General features: G+C 35.8%; 1 protein-coding gene across 7 annotated transcripts in view; it reads left to right on the plus strand.

Moving 5' to 3' along the window:
• The window catches only part of ASPP (Ankyrin-repeat, SH3-domain, and Proline-rich-region containing Protein), a 238,395-nt gene extending 215,102 nt beyond the window's left edge, over window positions 1-23,293 (plus strand). For 5 of the 7 annotated variants that reach the window (XM_076120576.1, XM_076120577.1, XM_076120574.1 and 2 more), the window contains 11 exons: window positions 7,481-7,653; window positions 17,006-17,193; window positions 17,802-17,967; window positions 18,529-19,344; window positions 19,695-20,060; window positions 20,252-20,896; window positions 21,209-21,291; window positions 21,501-21,616; window positions 21,971-22,072; window positions 22,439-22,641; window positions 22,968-23,293. In XM_076120576.1, the coding sequence (XP_075976691.1) occupies window positions 7,481-7,653; window positions 17,006-17,193; window positions 17,802-17,967; window positions 18,529-19,344; window positions 19,695-20,060; window positions 20,252-20,896; window positions 21,209-21,291; window positions 21,501-21,616; window positions 21,971-22,072; window positions 22,439-22,641; window positions 22,968-23,000 (2,891 nt within the window). In that variant the 3' untranslated portion in view covers window positions 23,001-23,293. The remainder of the gene's footprint in view (window positions 1-7,480; window positions 7,654-17,005; window positions 17,194-17,801; window positions 17,968-18,528; window positions 19,345-19,694; window positions 20,061-20,251; window positions 20,897-21,208; window positions 21,292-21,500; window positions 21,617-21,970; window positions 22,073-22,438; window positions 22,642-22,967) is intronic. The other 2 variants (XM_076120573.1, XM_076120575.1) reach the window with 2 other exon arrangements.
• The last annotated feature ends 51 nt before the right edge of the window (window positions 23,294-23,344 follow it).

The raw sequence follows: 23,344 nt of genomic DNA on the forward strand, positions 1-23,344 counted from the left end.
ATCTAGAGTTTCATATTTAAAATGTACTGCCATAATAGTTCTTACGACGCCCGCCAGAGGTGCTGATCAGATTTTTATAAAAAAGAATCTCAATATCTACCCAGTTTCCGCTGGTCGATAGTGGTAGAGAGTCGCGCTACTTATGACAAGATGTAGGAATGCGAATGATGCAAGGAAAGATTGTAAGGACCATAGCAAATGGTGTTCATTGATCTGTGCCTACTACTGTTAGAAAGAGGCGTGATTTTGTGTATATTTGTATGTGCATGTATTTTAACTTTCTTTATTTTAACAAAAAACTTGTTCTGAATACAAGGGTGTAAATGCAAATGTCGTAGTAAAATACAAATGCATTCAACACATTGGCTAACTGCAATTTGACAAATGGGCACTTTCAGCAAATGTTGAAAACTTTCTGTGCTACAAACAAACAAATATGATTTGGTAATGCGGCTAGTTCCTTTAAATAAATACGACATAAACTACACACCGAAACGAAAAGTAATAAGCCTATAATGTCTGCAGTAAATTAATTTGTTTTAATTAATTGAAAACGTGTGGTCACAGTGCTATGGTTATAAATAGGCCGCCACACCAAATACAGCGTTCCTCAGTATAATAAACTACATTCTCAAAATAAATGTGTCTAAATAAACGAAAAATTGTTTCAATTTACATTAGTTATATTTGTGTTTTAAAAACACAAGTACGATTAAACAGTTTCGAGCTAATTTTTAAACTCTATTTTTTTTACTTACTTACTTGTAGGTATGGATGTGATAAGGATAGATAACAGTAGAAACAGTTTCTAATTTCACTATCACTTTGTCTACGATGCTTAAAAGTAATGTATTGATCGATTTACAACAGAAAACGTGTTGAATCTGATGACCCATGTTCGGAATAGTGATTTAAGCAATATTCGTGCCCTAACAGCGATCCCAGAGGCCTCTAATCTGCGGTGGACAGCTACGTGCTTCTTTGATTAGTCGATCGGCTTCACAGAAAACGGTTCGACAATACCTAATCCCAGTCAAATCCTTCATTCAATACATCGACTGCTACTAATCGCCCTAAACATAATTGACGGCTAGCGATTCTGTTCCATTGCCACTTAAGGGAAATGCTCCAGACAGAATAAAGTACAATAATTATGTCTGACCCATTTATCCAAAAAAGAACAAAGCCCGATTGAGTATAGGGCTATTCCCTCACAATTGGTATAGGTAAAGTCGCTATCCACACAGATTGTTCGATTTAGAAGGTTTTATATCGAGACGGTATTCGATTTTATCTCGCATTCAAGCAAATATCCAATTACTTAAGGAAGCGGGTTTCCTCCTTAGTTGATGAGAGTCGTTTGAATAATAATAAACTGTTATCCCTTGATGAATAGTATTAGGAAGTGTTGATTTTCTATCATTAATTGTGAGATAAATGTATTGCAGGTATTAATTCTGGAGCAACTTTGTAACTATTGCGGTACTCGTAGAACTATTTAAGATATAAACGAGCTAAATGTTTTTATTATAAATTAGGTTTATCTATACTAATATTATGAAGCTGAATATATAATATATATATACATATATTATATATAATATTATAAAGCTGAAGACTTTGTTTGTTTGTTTGTTTGTTTGAACGCGCTAATCTCAGGAACTACTGGTCCGATTTGAAAAATTCTTTCACTGTTAGATAGCCCATTTATCGAGGAAGGCTATAGGCTATATATCATCACGCTACGACCAATAGGAGCAGAGCAGCAGTAAAAAATGTTACAAAAACGGGGAAAATTTTGATTCATTCTCTCTTATGTGACGCAAGCGAAGTTGCGCGGGACAGCTAGTCTTTATTAAACTCTCTGATATCCAATTTAGTCTGTAGATATTTCTACAAACTACGATTTAATTATATAACCAATTTGAAAAGCGTTTAAGGCAAAAACTGTTTAAGTGAAAAATATTATGTTTAAGTTAAATAGCTTTAACAGGCGTTTAAAACGAATGCCCTACATTATTTTGGCTAATACATAATTATTATTACAAAGGTTAGTAGGTAACGACTCAAAATAACCAAAGGACAAACAAGGCAAACATAACAGGCGAACTCAGGCTATGATTTAGATACAAGCAGAGCGTTAAGTGGGGCGTTTAAGTTCTGCATGTGTAATATACACACAATAGAAACCTCTTCATACAGAGTGGAGTAAATAAATAGAACTAGGGACATTGCATTTGCATGCACTGTATTTTCTATAGCATAAGTTTTGTAAACTTTGAGTGCATAATGTAGTGAAGACGTCTAAAATATTGGGCAGTAAAATGTATGACGCGTTCATTGCAATCCGCTTCCCGCTCCGCTATGCTAAGCTCGTTGCTTTCCCCAAAATACAATTAGGCGCAACCACGCTAATTCCTACTAACGTGTTTATTCTGTTTTAGTTTTGAGAAGGGATAATTAGCTTACATTATCAATTTTCTTTGTTAATGTTTTGCTAGTTTGACGGCACAATTACGAAGCAAACTAATTAAAATTATTTTCATAGAAACTACGCAGAGTAAGCGAAATTCATAATCATATTAAATTTCTATATAATCGTACATAATTTCGGGTGAGAAGTTTGTTTTACAATTAAAATCCAAATTAACGACTACTGTCGACTACACAGTCTACAATTTTTGCCAAACTGATAGTCACAAACGCCTAGAGCGAAATTTTCGTTCTAATTTATAGGCTATACTTTCTCCCTTATCAGTCTCAATAAAAATGAAATATTGCCAGTTGAAGTCATAAAATAGTCTACGTTACTAATATCGTCATAGTACCAGTCTTCAAGTGACACAGTGGGTGACGCATCGACCAACTTACATGAAGAAAATCAATAGACAGTATCGCGAGGTTCGGTTTTTTAGTCCGCTGTTTTTATGAAAATTTGTCACTATGTCACTATGATCTTAAATTGTACGCTAATTTAACGTTATAGAGAAAACGCAGCATCAAATGAAAAGTTACGAGAGGCACTCAATGTAGCGTACACATTTTTTCGTTGAAGCAAAAAACGTAACGAGCCTTTAAACGCTTTTAGATTTTTTACCGTGCTAGTAGATAAATGTTCGCAATAGGCAAATTTATGGGTACGGACATTTAAGCTGCCAAACGTTAAACTCGGACGATGTACAAATGCGTGCAAAAAAAACGTACCTCATATTTACATGTTGCTATTTTTCATTCGACCTAATCGTTGTTAAAGTTGAAAGTTCCATTTGTTTCCGTCCCTAGACATCAGTCTGCGTCAGCGCGGAGGTTTTTGTGGTCGCACCTACATTAGCTACGCTCCTACAAATGTGGGTTTTAGTGTAGCGGTCCAACACTCTGTTGAGGCTAATCACTTTACAAGTTTTGCCTCATTAAGCTGATTGGGAACCACACTAGTTCATACTTCTCAACAGCCAATCTATCTACAGCTACCTTTCTCTATCAATCCAAATGAAGCGCATATTGTAACTACGTACAGAATTTTGTAATACTCTGGGCCAAAAGTTTTCTTTTATGTTACGTTTATTAAAATCTCGGACAAGCATTCAACGGATTAAATTTATAAACGGACTAAAAACTTTTTGTTGATTTAATTTTTTCACCGTGCAATTAACGTTTATGAAAAGATGGAGTTGAAAAATCTTGTAGAAAATATTTAAAATTAGTTAGTAGAATTAACCTTTAAAAAAGGTTAACTATAAATTAAATGTAAATTCAGCGAAATGGGTTACTAGCTCTTTTTTTGGAAAAGTAACACGGAAGCCTTTTGTACGCGAATAGCGATGAAACTGTTTCCTGAAGCTAAGCACATTATATTTGATGCGAGATAACGAGTGAAACAACCCTTTACGCGTAAATTGTTACCGAAGAAAAAAAGGGGGAAAAAGGTTCTTTCTATTCGTGCATTAGATACTAAAAGTGGAATACGTTCTCTTAGAGACGCGTAGTTAAATCAATTTGGGCGGGTCGCACAGATCGCGATACATTCGCTTTGAAGAAATGTACCATTATTCGACTTTACGTCCTTGGGACCCTTTGTTTTCGGTCGCTTTTCCTCTACACTATAATGGCTTCTGCGACAATGTTACGTGATTTGAAATTTAGAGTGACACAAATTCAATAATCGCTTATTTATACCTGTGAAAATTGTATCCGTTTACCCACAAATGGGACATTATATGTTTAAACCAGTATTTCGTTCAGTAATCTTATTTAAATTATTGTTTCATTGAAAACATATCGAGAAATAAATCGAAAACCATTTCCTTTTAGATTTCGATTTACTTCAAGAATACTTCAATACATTCCGGCAGGCGGAGAATAATATTATGAGCCGCAAAATCAATTTCCTCGCGCTGTCTCCCGAATATCCAGAAATATCCTATTGTATCCGAAACAGCTTGTGTGCTCACTGATAATATTATTTGCACTCTTTATTTCACGGTTCGATACGGAACCTTTAGACTTGGCCGGCGAGCCATTGCTGTGTACTGACGTGTTAAGCAAACCCCTGATAGGACTGACCGACTCAACCACCTATTCCGTTACCCGATTTTTTAGAGTGAACGGTTCGTTGGTCAGAAATTGGAGTAAATACAACCTGTCAGTTACCCGAAACCGTTAGGATTTTGTAAAGGAAATATGAAAAATGCCTATCAAAAATACCAAAATACGATAACAATGATTATACTTCACTAAATTCACGTCCGTTGAGCGATTTCTAAACCAATGTACTTAAGATTATTTGCTCTGATTATACCTCTAATGTCAACGTACACAGTATACACGTATTTGATGCAAATCGTGATACCAATATGACTCAATTGCTATCAACATTAATCCATCTCTCTCGGGCCTCACTTAACAAGTTATACTTACCTAATCAGCTTATGTTGACAAAGTCTCAACACGATCCCCAAATAGATAAACATGTACAAAGTTTATAAGACACTTTCTTTATTGAAGAACATATTTTTTAATATGGTTTTTCAATAAGTCAAATATTTACAAATTGCTCATTTTGGAATCAAATTTTTCAATAGTCGCTTAATATCTTCTGGTAGTAGTAGACCCATTAAATAAAACAATTAACTTTATTTTATTGTATAAGATACAAGTCATTGAACCTTTAGGCAACAAATTATTTCATAATAACAAAGGTTGCCTCAGCTCTAACAAAGAACCCGACTTCGTGGCACGAGTATAACAGTGACCTTTATTGTACAGTACACAGCGGAATATCCCGAATGGTGAAGGGTTCACCCTCCAGCCATTATTTTAAACACATACTCTCTACGGTCTTTAAACCGTATAGCCAAAAAATGATGGTACTCCGTCGAGACGTCGTGTACAAACGGGAGGTCTCCTCGAACAGATAAAGCCCTCTTTATTGTCTACTGTAATTGAAAGGTCGGAGGTATTTCCCTCTCGGAGCTCTTAAATGTGCCTCACCCGGCCCAGCTGGGCCCCTGTGAAATAGCATTTTTGCCCGTCAATACGTTAGAATTTCTCAATTGTTAACTTTATTCCGTTTCAAATTAGTTTCATTGTTGTTTTAATGGCAACTATTAGGGCGAAATCAATGTTTATTTGCCTATAAATTTTGGCGAACAATTTGCAAAGTTTGCCACTAAAATTTCAAGTAAACACTAAAGGGGCGTAATTACTCGTATACTGTTACGAATACCGACTAGCTACCTGTTATATCGCAACGTCTTTCGATCGCTTGGCGTATGAAGGCTAAAGTCAAAGTATGGTTATTGGTTGTTGATTTTATGATGTTGATGAGTAAATGTCACGTCAAAGTTGTTCGAAACGCCCGAAGCCTTTCGATTGTGCTTCCTGATTGATGTTTAACAACAATAACCGAGGTCGATATTTACACGTATAAGGCCTCTTACACATACAATTATTAAGCCAAATCATTTATTACTTGTTTGAGTTATAATATTAATATTTAATCGTGTGAATTTAATAACGTCATAGGATAATCCATACTAATATTATAAATGCGAAAGTAACTCTGTCTGTCTGTCTGTCTGCTACTCAATCACGTCTAAACTACTGAACCAATTTGCATGAAATTTGGTATGGAGATATTTTGATACCCGAGAAAGGACATAGGCTACTTTTTACTCCGGGAAAATGACGCATTTCCCGGGAAAATTCAGAAAATTCAACGCAGTCGCGAAAAATCAATATTATAATGACATTGAATTAACAAAATTCTGTTGCCATGGCAACTGTTTTAATGGCGGATATGTCTTAGCGCGACTTCGTTATACTAAGAGATATAAATAATTTTGAGAATATTTTTCGTGAAAAAAAGCATATTTTATATCATCACGCTACGACCAATAGGAGCAGAGTAGGTAACAGTACAAAGTGTTACAAAAACATGGAAAATTCTGACCCATTCTCTCTTATGTGACGCAAGCGAAGTTGCGCGGGTCAGCTAGTACAATATACTTCTTTAAATGATTTCTATTTAATATACCCCAACCGCATTAAAATTTAATCTTGGTCCCCAACCTTACTCAGCTTAATTTCATTAGAATTTTAATCCAAAAATACCTGAAAAAGTCAGGAAAGGAATATTATTTAAGAACAATTTCATAAAAGTCAAATAATTCGTATAAAGGGTTCTTGGCTGTGAATCGCAGCCTCGTCTCATATTACGTTAATATTTCAAAACATTTCAACGAAGTCGAGTTGGCGGGTAATGTCAACAGTCGCGGGGCTACATTAAATGTTTAACATCCTGAGTATCCACATTATGACGTTTTTTTATTGTTTCAACGTGACAGGTGATAATCATTATGACGACTTTCACCCACCCTTTTTACGCCTCAAAATTTTGTCTTATTCCCGCATATTTTTATAGACGGCTCAGGAAGGGATATAAAATTGTTCCCTCAGAATAAACAGGTACTCCACAACAGATTCCGTGGGTACCTACGTAAATGATGAAAATCATTTTATCTCACACTTGAGCACTTCAAATATTTTAGTCTTTGTTTTTTCCCAAGTTGTGTTCTTTGGAGGAAAATTTTCTTGTATATTTAATGTAGGTATTATTACAATTGTCTCGCAATATTACTGACAAATATTAACGTAACTTCTCGTTAGAATACCGCATAATGATACTTTATTTGATGACTTCAAGAGGTAAAAGAAATTTCCTCCTCGAAATTTTCATTACGAGCTCACACAGGTTCGTGAACCTTCTTAAGCTTATTTTCTTACATTATATTATTACAACAAAAAATGATAACGTTATACAAGAAACATTAGTATGTATTTCATTCTTATAAAAACAACAAAACAATTTTATAAAATTAAATCTACTACAATAAACAATTCAATTTATACCGTGTACCTACTTAAACCAACCAAGTAATTTTTACCTTTAAACTAACATACAATATTTGTTTGTCTACAGCGAGTGACCTCGAGTCAATAAGAGCTCTTTTCAATGAGAAAGAGAAGGAGCTTTCCGTGGCGGTGGCCAAGGTGGAAGAGCTGACGCGGCAGCTCGAAGAGTTGAGGAGAGGAAGAGTCCAACCCGCGCCGCCGTCTGCACATGAGCTCGATAAACTTAGGAGGGAATTAATGGTGAGTGTTAGATTATATTTATTGCTTACGATTTATGTTATGTGAGATGATATTTGGACTGTATAATGTTGCTAGTAATGTATGCGGTTCAAAATGAGGGAATATTTGTAGCGAAGGCCTATCGTCTTTAAGACTAAAAAGATTCATTAAAATTGGTCATCGGCACCACATTTGTGGCAAATTGGCATGTAAACTTCAGGGAAACTATTATCTTGCAAGATACTTAAATAAATGCGTTGCATCGACATTCTTTATGTAGGTCTGCATAAATTATAGTCAATACTCTTAACTCTATCTCCACAAAATTTGTACTAACCTGTCACGTTGCGAGCTTTAATTGAAAGAGTTGATTAAGATTATTTGCAAGTACAATAATGATAATGATGTAAACTAAAAAAGGTAAAGTGTGCAATCAAATCATATTACGTATTTGGTCAATGTTTTAGGAGTTACATTAAAATCTCAAGAGACTAGACCTGTCTTGTCAAAACTCTTGAATACTGTATAACATCTTGAGGACATTTTTCGTGGGATGGTCACCAACATTATTAAGATTTTTTCAAGTATGAAAGCACTTGAAACCGTCAGCTTTAATTAAAAGGACAGTTTCAAACAAAATATTTTTATTTTAAACATAAAGACATCGTTCGCGTGGACATCAATTTAGTCATTTTTACAACATTTGCTCCAATTTTATAAGTCATAGCGTCATGACTATAATATCTATAGCTTTCTCTCTCTATAAATAGACTATTCAACACAAATAATTTTTCAATTCGAACCAGTAGCTCCTGAGATTAACGGAGTCTAACAAACAAACTCATCAGCTCTATATGTTTGGTATAGATACGAAAATATACAACAGCAGATAACAAAGTCATTAAGAGTTATTATTCACACTATAAAGGAAAGGACAGAACCGGGTTACGGTATATTTATGTTATCCGTTACAACACAACCGTTTATAAGCTTACAGGTAGCAGATTACCACCTTAATGGCTTATGGCTTACTGAAAGTTCTAACATTTAGGTTACCTTAAGTACCTTTGGTGGTTTCTAAAGGGATATCTTTCGTCAACTAGGACGTAAGAAAAGAAACGCGATTGTTAAACGACTCTTAAAGGAATAGTACCTTCGCAACAAAATAGACTTCCCACACATTATCACAACCGTATTTTCAAAGGCTTGTAGGTGTATCTTATATCGTTTGTTTTACTTTATAAGTTCATTCAACTTTGTAACAACTTGAACAATTTACTCACAAAATAATTTAGATAACAATGACCTATTTATAAGGTGCCTTATAAACTTGACTTATTGCTTCCCCATCTCGTTCGAGGGAGAGGGCTGAAACTTCCGACAGCGGTTTATTTTATCTTAATTAATTAAATTTAGATAATAACCGCACGTCTGTGTTTTAGATAGGCTAAGACGACCTGAAGGTAACTGAGATAACGGTACAATTAACGAGGAAAATGACCGCTTGTTACCGGAATAGACAAACCTCAAGTATTTTGAGAACATGAATTTTCATCAGAAAAATAAATGTAGTACTTATTTATAAAAAATTAGGTGTACTTTAGAAGAATTTATCTATAGTTTTGCGTGTATCTCATTAATGATAATAATTTATCTCTCCAAAACTTCGTGATGAGAAACTATATATTGCCAGAGGTAGTAGGTGGAGGCAGGGTTTATGAACGCGACGTCAACGTTATACTTTTCACCGGGACTTGTTTTAGAATAAACTTAGCTAAAATCCCTCGTCAAGTCGTCACAAATCAGATCCCATGTCAGTGTCCGAGCCGAACGTCAGTGACAGTAATTAAGGGAATGTAAATATCGATCATTGAGGGGATGACGAGCAAAAAACCTAGGGTTAAAATCAATTTTGTGTTTCCAAGCATGATATATGCACGTACTTGTGTATATTAGAACGGTCTAAAACGCGTGTGATTTCAAATTTAATCCAAAATGCTATGAGTCAGTAATGGACTTCATTAATATTTCGTAAGGGACAAATAGAGCTTTAGAACTTTGCCTAAGTGTTGTCCTAAAATTGGAAGCTGCTCGTACCACAATTTACGTTAGTCTCGTAAACAATACACCGCAAATAAAACAAATGCGACCTACCTTATAAAATATGCTCTCAGAAGTAACTTTTAACAGCGGTAATGCGAGCACACGCTTTATATTTATTAAATTATGCCTTTAATGTACTCATAACTGGTGTAATAAAATGTTGTTTTTATTTAAATGCACCACGCATGGAAAATAAACAGTACTTTATATGCATTTCTGTTTCACTCACTATAAATAATCAAACAAACGTAATGCTTGTTACTATGAAGTGGGGAAAATGTGTTTATTTTTCCTGCAACAGTTCATAGAAAACGTATGAGTAATAACTCTAAATCTTTGACCTGTTTCGACGACGTTTCCCGCCAATTTTCCGTGAACTGTCAAAATGATTTTCTTTTTATTTTTTTCTCCAATTTATCAATGCCTGCCAGTAGTAACAAGGAGGTTGGTGTTAGAAGAGAAGTCGTGAACCCATTACCTGCGATAGATGCTTCGGATTACTAAACGAGTTCGCTAACACATGGGGCACAGTAATATTTGTAGAGAGAGTCGCACGCCAAGTAGGTTGCGGGCACTCGGTCGCTAGAACTCGCATCTTGGACTTGATGGGCGGGGGACTATTCTTAAAACAACTTGTTTGTTTAATGAAACACTGTTATTAGTAACTAAAATAAATAGGTAATATAATATTAAAATAATTATTGCCGAAAATTATACAATTTCAGTAACCGGCAGTACCAGCGATAACACAAATATTATTGAAATATGTGCTTGCAACGGAGTTTTCGTCACATGAGAAAATCGCCCCGGGCTTTACAAATATTTACCATTTATTACAATATTGAAAACATCCAATAATAATAAACGTTATACTAAATTCAATTAATGAAAAAACAATCTAAGACTTCTATAGCTTTCGAATACAGATGTATCTGATAACTACAAATCTATTGACTCACGGAAGATCAGACATTTTCATTTAACCAAAAACAATAGTATAAGAAATAAACAGAAGAAAATTCTGAGAATAGTCCCCTATATATGAGACGACATAAAACTCGCGCGACGGTCTGAGATGTATTGCCAAAGAAACAATATTGAATTCGTCGAACTGGAATAATGAGACATGCGTCTAACAAGACTCTTGGTCTGGCTATATTTTCCTTAGCCGTAGAAAAACATCCGACGCCTAGTGTATTACAGACAGAAATAATAAAGTAACCCTGTTCCGAGATGGAAAAACAGGAAAAATAAAAGGTAATATTGGTGAAAATACATTTTTCTCCGGCCAGTTAATCTCGTGAACGAGTTGAAGTGTTACTTCAGAGTAACTATGCAGAAGAAAAATAATGTAATTCTTTATTCATGAAGCAAACAATTAGCTTGTTGAGAGAATAAATAGCTTTGTAAAACAACCAAGAGTACTACGACTTAGGACAACTATGCGGTGCAAATAACACGTCGAGTTTACGATGCAAATAAATAATTTCTTACCTGATTTATGTTATTAGACAGTGTGATAGGTACTTAGCGATAATTCATACTAATTGTATGACTATTAAAATATTACGTGCCGAGTGTCTTATATAAACAAACTATAAATTGTGAGGTATGAAATGCTGTTAAACTAAAAGCTGCAATTAGATATACACTTTGCAGCCGTGCTGTCAGGGCGATACGACACTTTATAGCACACATTGCTTCCGACTACTGAACTGATTGCATCTATAAAGTCAGTGTAAACATTGACAAGTATTTAATAAACAAAACATACTAATAAACAATCTTTTCACGTGGTTTCCTAATGAATTATATCGGACATCTGTATCAAGAGCAATAAGATTACGACCGTGATACGAATTTATGAGAGAGGATAGAGTGTGAACGTTTCTACAATACGTAATTAGGTAGGTAAGGGTTACTAGGGTTGTGGGAAATACGATAGAGCTTAGAATGATTTGGGACTAAAATACCGTGAAATGTCGACTATATACAAAGACCCTACTTACGTCTAAAATGAACTCCTTAACATATTTTTTTCTCTTAAAATTGGAGTTCTATTACTGTACTAACTTCGTAAATGCCAGTTGCACAGTACGTGGAATTTCGCCACAAATACTGGCGTATATGAATATAGAACAGGTAAATATAATGAGCATTATATTACGGTGTTTTCTCTAGGGAAGCGCATATAACTGCAAGTAGATTCTCCACGAGGCGCTCCGATGCTAAGTGTTTCAGTGAGGCTAATGAGTGGTTATGTGCTGGCTACAGTCGAGTTTATGTTACGATGCTAAATTGCATGTTTATTTAACTTTGAGTTAGCCTAGTGCAGTCTCTATTCGCACCGTACTTCTCAATAGAGATAGTGCGATGGTTAACACATATCCCTTTAGAAAAATAGATCTTTTACTCACATTTTGAAGCTATAAATGTTTGCTAGAAGTTTGGTTTATATCTATACTTCCAATACACCTTTCAAGTTTATGATAATGTATTATATCATGATATTCAACTTAAAATGTATAATTTTTCCTTCAGATATATATGCATGTCTTTTGCAATAAATCTCTCTTCAAATAAATTAGAATAATTAAATATCAAAGTATAGAGGCTTTATAATTTTGTCTTCTCTATATCTCACTCTCTAAATCTTCTAAAAATATAAGTCATGAATAAATGAGACATATTATATCTTGCCACTGTTTATACGACGACGTAAGAAACTCACAACCCTACAGGTAAACCACTACGGAGTCGACGTCACGCTACTAATTTCGTTAGTGCGTCTAATGCCAACATTTTGATTCAGTCTCCAATTTGACAATTTAGTTACCGACGCGACATTCAGGCGGACTAATGTCCCTTCCATTGACCTTAGTATAAAAATATAGTGAAAATATATCGTGAAAGTATTTTGATATTTTATTGTTACGTGTTAAGTGACTGAACTAATTGGGGTCGAGGTCAAAAGGTCGGCACGTAAGTAAATCAAGTTATTCTGCCAGTGCCCATTTCAATTTGTGTCGTTTATTCAGTATACTGGACCTTTCTGTGTCCTTTTTCGAGTAATTTATGCATGTGGACTCGGTCTTGATGGATTTCTTTATGCCGAACAATTTATGATTTTACAAAAATCTTTTCGTTTTCAAAATAGTATATAGGTATTCGATTATTTAAAGTGAAATAATTGTAGCATTTAAAATAGTTTGATTCTTTATCGAAGTTTGGTTTTAGCAAAGAATTAAATTTGAAAGTTTGGTACGATTTATAGAATTAGAAAGCTTTTTGAAATCACTCCGTCAAACTTTTAAAATCAAATAAATAATCGAAGAATGATCGAAAATTTTGCAAGAAAATTCAGAATGAAAGCAAACTTAGACGGACTATTAACTAGAGAATAGAATAGTAAGAATATCGGTTTGGTTACGTATATCTGCTAAGTAAATCAACACAAGCCCTTTGAATAGATATCAACACCTACACACGGCCAAATTGTATTACAGATATGTGACGTGGAACTATTCCCAATGTCCCTGTACAGTAATTACCAACGATACACTCGAGGCGATATCCCTACATCAGATTAATATCCTCACTTTGAATCTTCACAGTTTAATTCCACCGTATGACTAAATTTACGGTGTCAATCTTCTAAATTACCTTCGAGATGGATCTTGTTAAGAACGTAGACTACCTAAGAGAACGTAAGCTCAAAATTAAAAAGATGAGCTAGAATGTAATGAAATGTACGAGAAAAATAGACTGTCTCAAGAACAAACTTTATAAGATCTCAAAATTTGCATAACGTATGTGTGTTCTTCTATCCAATTTAGAAAATAACATGTCATTTTGATTTGAAGTTATCAGCTTGAAAATATTTGTATAATAACACAGAAAAAGTTCGCTACTTTGTGAACAATATTGGCATACAATGTTTGAAAAGGGTCAGTGTTACAAGATATTATCAGCGTCGGTTGTTTGCGTCAGTGTGACCACAGCCTTACTTCCTTACTCAACTCTAATTACAGGATTAATACGAAGTGCACACTGCTAGTTGCATTCATTTGTCGGCAAACGAACAGCGAGATTAAACTGTGTAGATAACACCTTAGTCGTGTTTACTTTAAAACAAATTAAAAGGTACCTTGACGTAAGTGAGCACGTGGAAAGCGAAGCCTTAAATTTCATGTCAGTCGATTTTCTTTTACATAACTGATTCAGAAGTATTATATCTTATGACCTTGCTAAATATATGTTTGTTAAGGTTTCCAGCTATTGTAAATAAAATCAGACAAGCATCGTTTAACGTGGCAGTATCTACTAAGGATTTGCTTCGATGCATTCTGGCTGGCTGCCACGATCAGTTGAGAATAACAACAAAATACGGCTTTTATAATACAAATCTTAAAGCAGAATGCTACAGTGTACTTAACGTCAAAGATAGTTTGATATAAAACAATGTTATTTTAACAGCTTAAGCTCTAGATTACAGTTGTTACGGCAAAGCAACAAATACTGCAAAGAAATAAATGACGATCGATATTTATTTTACTTCGTGCAATTGTTACTTGTAATGAAACTATGAAATACAGTAGCATTAAAGGTGACATATTTTCGCTGTCGTAACTACCTTTAGAATCGTGAACAATAATAGACAAATGAAACAAATCATATCTACTATTGTACAAGTAGTTTCCCAATTCTCTTTCTTTAGGCTTACATGAATCGAAAAATACAAATCGCTCTTAATGTTGACCAAAGACCTACTGACATGGAAAAAATCATTCACATGGAATCGATTTAGCTCAAGAATGGATTCGTGGTTAGATAAATCAGGGGTATAATGATTTGGATTGATCTCTCTGTGTGCAGAAGATTATAAAGCTTATGTTCGGCTCTTTGTTACGTTTGTACTCGCATGTCGTATGACTGCTGAAGCGTATTTTTTGCCATCGTAAATAGAATCCGGAGATTTTCTCATTTTTCCAATGATGCATTGATCTCGCGATTCATAGGGTTTTCCAAAGATTATTTGAATCCATTTTTATTTTTTAATCTGACGGAGAAATTGACTCAAAGCGGGAAATCCGAACACAGAAAACCCAACAAACTGAAAGACTTTTCGCTTCTCTTTTTCTTTTGCATCGTGTTTAATTCCAAACAGAATGCAACAGTGACAATGCGGGTTTAAGATAGCAACTTCATAAAAAATGAACGAATTTCGTTCGTAATTTTAACTGAGAATTTGCGAACATTTATCATCCGCAGTCTCTATCTGCTTAATCTATCTTCGCTTATACGGCTCTTTTCAGTCCCCGTGCTAATATCCTCCTAATGTGGCCGTCAGCATTACTTACTCGTAATTAATTTACTCCACTGCAATTCAATGAACTAAAAGCAGCTTTCCATAATGTGTTTATAGCCGTAGTACGTATTTGCGCCTTATGCCAGTTTTCCCAAGTGACTGTCGACTGCACTGCAATTTGCCTGCATTTAAAATGAGCGTGGATTTCTTTGAAATAAGTAGGTAGTTCGGATTGAGGTTAATTGTATGCATACTTCAGTTTTCTTCGTTTTTATAAGTGCTTTAATACTATTAATAATATTTTTATTTCATAATCGACATAAAAAACTTTTATTGTGTTGATTAGCGAGCCCAAGTTTCCTACAGTGAAGATTATTGCAACATTTTAAACTTCAAGCGTTAATTTGAAAAATACAATTTCACAATACAAAAACGAATAATGTTTAGTATTTCAAAGTGGGTACTTAGCGTTTCATACATAGTAGTATAGCGTAGTCTGCGGCCCAGCTCTTGTCGATAATGTCGGTATGGTAGAGCCTTAATCAACCCTTCCGTTCTGAGCCACAGCCGACCATTTACTGTATACATACCTTAATGTACGCTTCTTGCCTCAAGGTTGAATATTATTGAAGAATTCTAAGTTTAACTTAGTTATGTATTATAGGCAACGTTTTACTCCTATTTAAGCACTAGATGGAATTTTGAATGTAGTTTTCATGCATTTCCTGTCACTTCATTTTGGTTGCTGGGTTGTATGGCGGTTACGCAAATAACTTAGAGAAAATATTCTTGTGATTTTCTTCTTAAATACCAATACGCGCATAATACCACATTGTATTAACGTTATATAAAAGCCTGAAAATAAAATTACTTCCACCTAAATCTGACGAAAGATATACTAATCTGCGACCTAATCATACTAACATTTTTACGTACCTATTTACCTACAGCAATCGCAACTACCATAAAAGTAACCTTGCGAGAATCGTCAGTTGTGTGTGCCATTAACATTTATAAAGCTATTAACACCGTGGGATCGTTTACAGCTGAAACTTGAAGCTATGTTTTTCTTCCATTAGCCTATTGGAAAATTACATGGGATAGGCAAATTAACTATTTCCAACTATCCACTATTCACTCTACATGATACAAATATGGGTATAGCAGTAAAAATCGTTTGGAAATGGAGTTTTGTAATAAAAAAGTAAAATACTATTTTTGCACAATTTAATTTAAATTACAAAATGTCCCAGGCAGGCCTGCATTTTGCCTATACGTTTGTAACATACATAAGTGCTATACATTTACTAGCACCTGTACCTGTACAGTTTTAACATTCTTTATTTCTTCATGCTAGAAAACTCTTACATGGTTTTTATATCACGTGTTATATACACTCACGCTTATGTTCAGAGTTCAGACGATCTTTGCTAAGGTTTTGTGTTATGCCTTAAGGCTCACCGTCATAATGAAGGGTAATTCAGTAGACTGCTCCCAATTTTCGCTTCATTATAGCCTCTCCACGTTTCGCCTGTAATTATCGAGAAGTCTAGAGTTATGTTGGCAATTCACTTGGGTATAGTCGGCTGTAACGTATCCAGCTCACGGTAGATCGACTGTTGTAAATAAATATTTAGTTGTAGTGCATATGCCTAGGAACTTTGAGAATTTATGTTCCGTCTAGTCTCAGTTTTTTGAACCAGTCGTAAGAAATGCCTGGTGACTTTCTGCACCCAAATGGACTTGGAATTGAATTTCACACCCTTAATTTACGAATGCTTGATTATGTTGGTCAGTCCCTGACCAATAATCCAGCTTATCTTGCCTGTAAGTTTGCCTTCAATGGTATGCGGTGTCTCCAGAGGGCATTTATTGATAATAAATCATACAGCTATCTTTATGTTAAAACTAGTCCTCACAAGAGTCCTTTAACACAGCTAATTGAAACTTTTGTTATTTCAGTACCGTAACAAACTGAACGAGCAACAGAACGGCAGGCTGTCGGCACAGCGGGCGGCGCTGGGCGCGCGGCAGGAGGAGATGAGGAGCATCGACCGCCGCGTGTCTGAACTACAAGCGAGGCTGCTCAGGAAAAGAGCGCTCAACCGACAGCTTGCTGCAGCGCATCGGCAGCCGCAACAACAGCAAAGGTATAATAACCTAACACATAAATAACCTAAAATTTAAAACCTTGGGGTTTACAAATATTGATGATTTATGGTCGTATTCTAAATTTCTTTTTTTTGTAATTAATTTTACACCCTCTTTTATCAGTATCGTCAAACTTCAAATTGAAAGTACAGAAATATGAATTTTGAAAACCCTTTCTTTAAGGTGTAATAGAAAATACCTGACTTCAAAGCTATCAATCAGTAAAAGGTAATAAAAACTTTTACAACATCAACCTGCCAACATCATGCTTCAACAAAAAGTGACGGTGTATGTTAATAAAACCAAAATTTCCCTCGAACCTAAATGTGGTTAACGCTTTTGTTAGAACAATAGAGCTCGACAGTACAATAGATCCTAGAGAACGTTTGAATTTATAAATTATGTACAACGCTTTTATATCGTTCAACGCCTACACGAAAACTGTACTTGATTTATCTAGAAAATTATTAGTCATAATCCCCAACCCACAATTGGCCCGCGTGGTGGACCCAAAACCTAACCCCTCTCTCATTACGGGACCCTTGCCCAGCAGTGGGTAAAGATTTATTTAAGTATTAAAATTGAAAAATATTGTTTTTTTTTTCAGGGCAACCAACCCGACTCCCATGCAACAGTTACCCAGTTACGCGGCTGGCAACACTGGGGTAAACAGTCAACCAAAGAACCAACAAGCCCGGGGCAATGTTGCTGCTGTTGAACCTTATAATCATGTACCACACGCGCAGAGCGTTAACCATAATGCTAACTTCCAGGTAATTTATACGTCGCTTAAGGGAAGTTTCATATCTGACGAAACATACGTCGCGTATTATCGGTCGCGCATCGCCAGAACAAACAAATGTATAGAAAAACACTCGACCGATGATGCATCGGTGCGAAGCCCATACAAATTTAGTTACGCCCGACGCATCTTCCGTCAGATATGAACCTTCTCTTATACTTGCTTTGTCTTGGAAATAATAAGGGTGATTAGCTACCTAATACATATTTAGAATACCTGCCAAATTGTTTCCAAAAACTTTAAAGATATTTGTACTCCTTAACAAAACATAAGATGGACTTGATGGATTTATAATTACTGTTAGTTATGCGTAGGTGGTCTGACAATATTATTATACTCTGTTTAAAATGACCATTTTTTGCAATCGTTAAATAAACAAATTATCTTCGCGTTAAGACATTAGCAACGTTCAGAACAACATTATTGAAGTAACCAAAACAACATTGTTTTTTGTACGATTTTTGGCTGCACTTTGGTATGTAGTTAAGTCTCTTTTACTCGTATTTACTTTATTTGGTATATTTACTTGCAGGCGATGAAGCAGAATGTAATACAAAACAACGTGCCATTAAAACAACTCACTCAAAGTGATAACATTCAGAGTCATTTAACGCAGCAGGAAGCGCATTACTTACAACAAAAGCAAATGATAAACCCGCTGTTCAACGGGTACCCTCATACTCAAATACAAGATAATCAGTATCAGGGGCAATACCCGAATAAACATGAAAACTTTAGCCACGTGCAGCAGGGAATTAGTAACGCTTACGATCAGAAATCAATGCATGATCAAAACAAATATATGGACTACTTAAAACAACCGCAATACAGTCCAAACAGCACCAGTAGTTCGAACAGCAACCAAACTGGTAAAGATCTGAAGATAAATGAGCAAGAATTCTTACCAGAATTCGCAGCTAGTAAGTCAGATCCTAAGTATCAAACTCTGCCGTATAACACCAAGTTCCCTCAGAGCACGAACGGGAAACTTAAACCTGAAGTGAACGGCAAGAACAATGAAAACCAGGAAAAGAATGCGATCAATGTGAATCACATGACGGTACATTCTACGCCACTTTCAGTTGTGAACAAAAGTTTAGCGACACCTCTAAGTCAAACGGAAACTACATATCAACAAGATAATACATATCAGTTGCAAAAGTCCGACTCTTCTAGTAGATGTAATCAGGAAGGGAAGGAGAATCATGCATATCCACAGAATAGGCTAAGTCAGAATAATAGTCAGAACAATGATGGTTCGAAGGGGAATGGCAAGCAGCAATTGAAAGGCAGCTCACCGAGCCTCGGCTCGAGTACGACGTCTGCCACCAGTTCTATTGGATTTGGGGTGAGTTCTTAATAACAATATCAACACCATGTATATATAGTGTTCGTTTTTTTCGTCTTGAGACAATACGGTATACAATGCAAAGTGGATTTCAGCTTAGATAAATAACGTTTACATTATTTTTATCCGTAAAAATATTGTATAGAATTGCGTTACCCCTGGATCATCTATGGAAAATGATCCAGCATTGCGTTCTGTATTGTCTTGTTTTGCTTCGTTTTGTGTCTAACCATAAGTCATATTTTATGTTTTCATCGAAACATATTTTAATATTTTGTTGGCGTAAAGCTTACACACCAGTTGCTTCATCTTCACGCATCACCTGTAAATATCATCATCATTCATTACAGAAACCTGTATCGAGTGTAGCACCTACATCAGTTCAGGTCTCAAGCGGGAAACCGTCACCCATATACCAGACATCCTCCACAAAGATCCAACCGGTCCAACCGCAGACCGTTCAAACCCAAAGCATCACTGTTTCATCATCAAATCATGTAGCTAGTAATGTGGTGACCTCCCAACCCCAGATCGTTAGGAACACGGCGTCAGGACTGTCGACTAGTACTGGGAGCTCAACGTTCGGTGGTCAGAATGCGTCGTCACAGAGTATCCTGTTGTCTCCACCGCAGAGCGCCAGCACGCCGCTGTCGACACCAGATGTCAGTACTGACAAATCTCCTAAACCGGCCCTACCTCCAAAGCCCACTATCAAGGTAAGTCATCATTCATTTCATTTGTGTTGTATTATATTATCATTTGCGTTATTTTCGTTTTGTTTGTCTGCTAAATGTTCATGCATTCAGATGTAAATATAGCTGTACTGATGATATGGCATCAGTTCCCATTTCAGATTCCTTTTTCTAATACACATGGTACTAAATATTTACTGTTTCTTCTATTACAGACACCACCGAGACAATCAGTCAACACCGATGTAGGCTACAATCAATCTGCTGACAATATCACACCTATGCCCACCATACCCTTGCCTAACGACACGTCAAACGACAGTGAACCACTACAAAAAGAATCAGTCAGCAGTACAAGTAGCAATGAAATGATCATCAAAGCGCGTCCGCTAACGATTAGAAAACCACCGCTAAGTGAACAACCTAAACTAAGAAACGTTAGCAACGCCAAGAATGGTATAAGCGTAAGCATAAACAGGCGCATTGAAATGCCTCCAGCTTTCTTATTCCCCGAAATGGACCATTTAGTTGATTCTATGCCTAACGAAAATGGCCTAAAGGATAAGAAACAGAAAGACGAGGTTGATAGAGCATTGAATAATAATAACATATCAATAGATAGGCAAGAAGACAGTAAGGATAACATAGTGTCGGATATAACGGAGCAGATAAGTTCGGTAGACTTGAACGGTCAGGATTCTCAGGGTTCTGAGAATGTCCTGAGGCGAACTAAGAAGGGCAACTTGAAACAAGGCGGTAAAGCCCCGCTGGCCAGGCGGGTTAGCTTCGATCCCCTCGCACTGCTGTTGGATGCTAGTTTAGAAGGAGAGTTGGAGCTGGTCAAGAAAACGGCAACACAGGTAATAAACGTTACTTACGGTGACGTTAAACACGCCCCTATTTAGTGGGGTGTTTAACTAACGCATTAATCAATCGAACACACGCACCTCTATAAGTACACCCAAAGGGACTATTACCGGTTACAAGTTACAAATATCCACGCGTTTCGTCTGAGTAATGACGCAGTGAATTACAGAGCGAATACCCATGTTTTACCTTTTATAACGATCTTGATATTTTAAGAAAAACGTAAACTTATTTGTCATGAAAATAAAAAACATTATAATTTGATGTAAAAGATCATTATTTTAATTTTCCAATCTCGATTTCAGGTGCAGAATGCAAGCGCTGCAAATGACGAAGGGATCACTGCTCTACACAACGCAATTTGTGCGGGACACTTCGAAATCGTCAAGTGAGTATTGAGAATTTATTTATTTATTAATTCATTACAACCAACCAATAATTGACATACTTAGTATACAGAATGCATAAGATATTGGAGGTTTCTCATTCGCACAATAAATGATACCCTACGTTTTTACCTCCTATGTCTGGTTTAATAGCTTGTCAATTTTTCGTTTTGAAAATCTTGCTCAATATGTTTCGTTATGAATGTTACAGATTCCTAGTGGAGCTGGGTTGCGACGTGAACGCGCAGGACTCCGATGGCTGGACGCCTCTGCACTGCGCCGCTTCATGTAACAACCTGGCCATGGTCCGCTTCCTCGTTGATAATGGTATGTTGCTTCTTGCTCTGCTTACCCAATAACTAAAATATTTCTTTTATTCCTAGTTTAAATAAAACAAATTATATGATAATACCTAAGCTAAAAGATTCTACACTGCTTGTGTAAACCTAACAAAAATAATTTGCAGTCTTTTATCAACGCGAAACCCAAAAGATCTGCGAAGTTAACCCTTTCGGAAATATTTGGCCCACATAAAGCATGTACTCCTGCATTGCGGGTAATCGAAGTAAATCAAATAAACCTTATAATAACGTAGAATCCTTGTATCTTTCCCCAAGGCATTTATTTTTTCAATGTGCTCTACTACCGCCATCTAACGTCACAATTTTAAACATATTTCAGGTGCGTGTATATTCGCAACGACGCTGTCTGACCACGAGACGGCGGCTGAGAAGTGCGAAGAGGACGAGGAAGGGTTTGACGGATGCTCGGAGTATCTTTACAGTGAGTACCATTTTGTATACAATGTTTTCCATAGATGGCGCGACTGCCACAATAGTTTTCTCACCAGAATACTCAAACGAAACTACGAATTAGTATGAATGTCGTCGTAATTTAGACAATATAGCAACCTTTTCTTGTGGATCCTTAAATACTACAAACACAAAGCAATACACAAAGTTATGCAATACACAAAGTTATGGAGAAAATGTATTGTACTTCTAAATAGCGACCAAATGGAATCTTCAACTTGCAATAAGACAATATTATGACCATAATGAACGCTCAATCAAAAATTTACATTTTAAATTATATTCTTTCGAAAGCTAATAACATTGTTTCTCAAACTCATAAGAATGATTTTTCCAGGTGTCCAAGAAAAACTCGGCATCATGAACAACGGTCTAGTATACGCGGTGTTCTCGTACTCGGCGTCACGCAACGACGAGCTCTCGTTCGAGACGGGCGCGCGGCTGCAAGTGCTGCGCAAGGGAGACGACAACGAGCGAGAGTGGTGGTGGTGCCGCGATGACGCCGGTAACGAGGGATATGTGCCCCGGAACTTGCTTGGGGTTGGTATTTTAAAATAACTTTGTACAATAATATTGTGATGTACAACAAGGCCTCGACATTGAGGATTCGCGTATAAGGATCCCTATTTCCCCTCACCCATAATAATATCTAACGACCAACGACGTCATGTTACGGAAAAGTGGATAAGTTAAAATTTATATTTTGATCAAGAAATGTCGGCTAATCAATAACATGTAACTAGTACAGCGCCTCTAGTGTACGCGAGAAGAACTAAATAAATATGATACGTACACTCTTCTCGTAGCAATTTTGTTAAAGCGATAAAAAGATGAAGGCATACTTAATTTTTATATTTTTGTTTCAGTTATATCCACGAGTAACCGCACAGCAGGAGTGAAATCTTGAATTATGACCTGATTAATTTGTAAATATCTATTAGTTACTTTTATTTTTTATGTATTTATATCACTGTAATCTAAAAGTAACGACGCTGTATACAATTTTATCAAATCTATAATATTTTGTAAATATTTAACTGCGTAAGTCAAATGAATGAGATTATATTGTACATTTTATAAATATTTTGAGTCATCACTGATATTATTGGTCATAAAATTTGTATATCTTAGTTCTGCAAATGTTGTGAACTACTACACATAAACTGACAATACAAATAATTATGAAGAATTATGTTTCGTGTTTTATTTCAAGTGTACTGCGTAATATTACTTATCTAAACCT

Source organism: Anticarsia gemmatalis, chromosome 12 (assembly GCF_050436995.1).
Source record: "Anticarsia gemmatalis isolate Benzon Research Colony breed Stoneville strain chromosome 12, ilAntGemm2 primary, whole genome shotgun sequence".
Lineage (NCBI taxonomy): Eukaryota > Metazoa > Arthropoda > Insecta > Lepidoptera > Erebidae > Anticarsia > Anticarsia gemmatalis.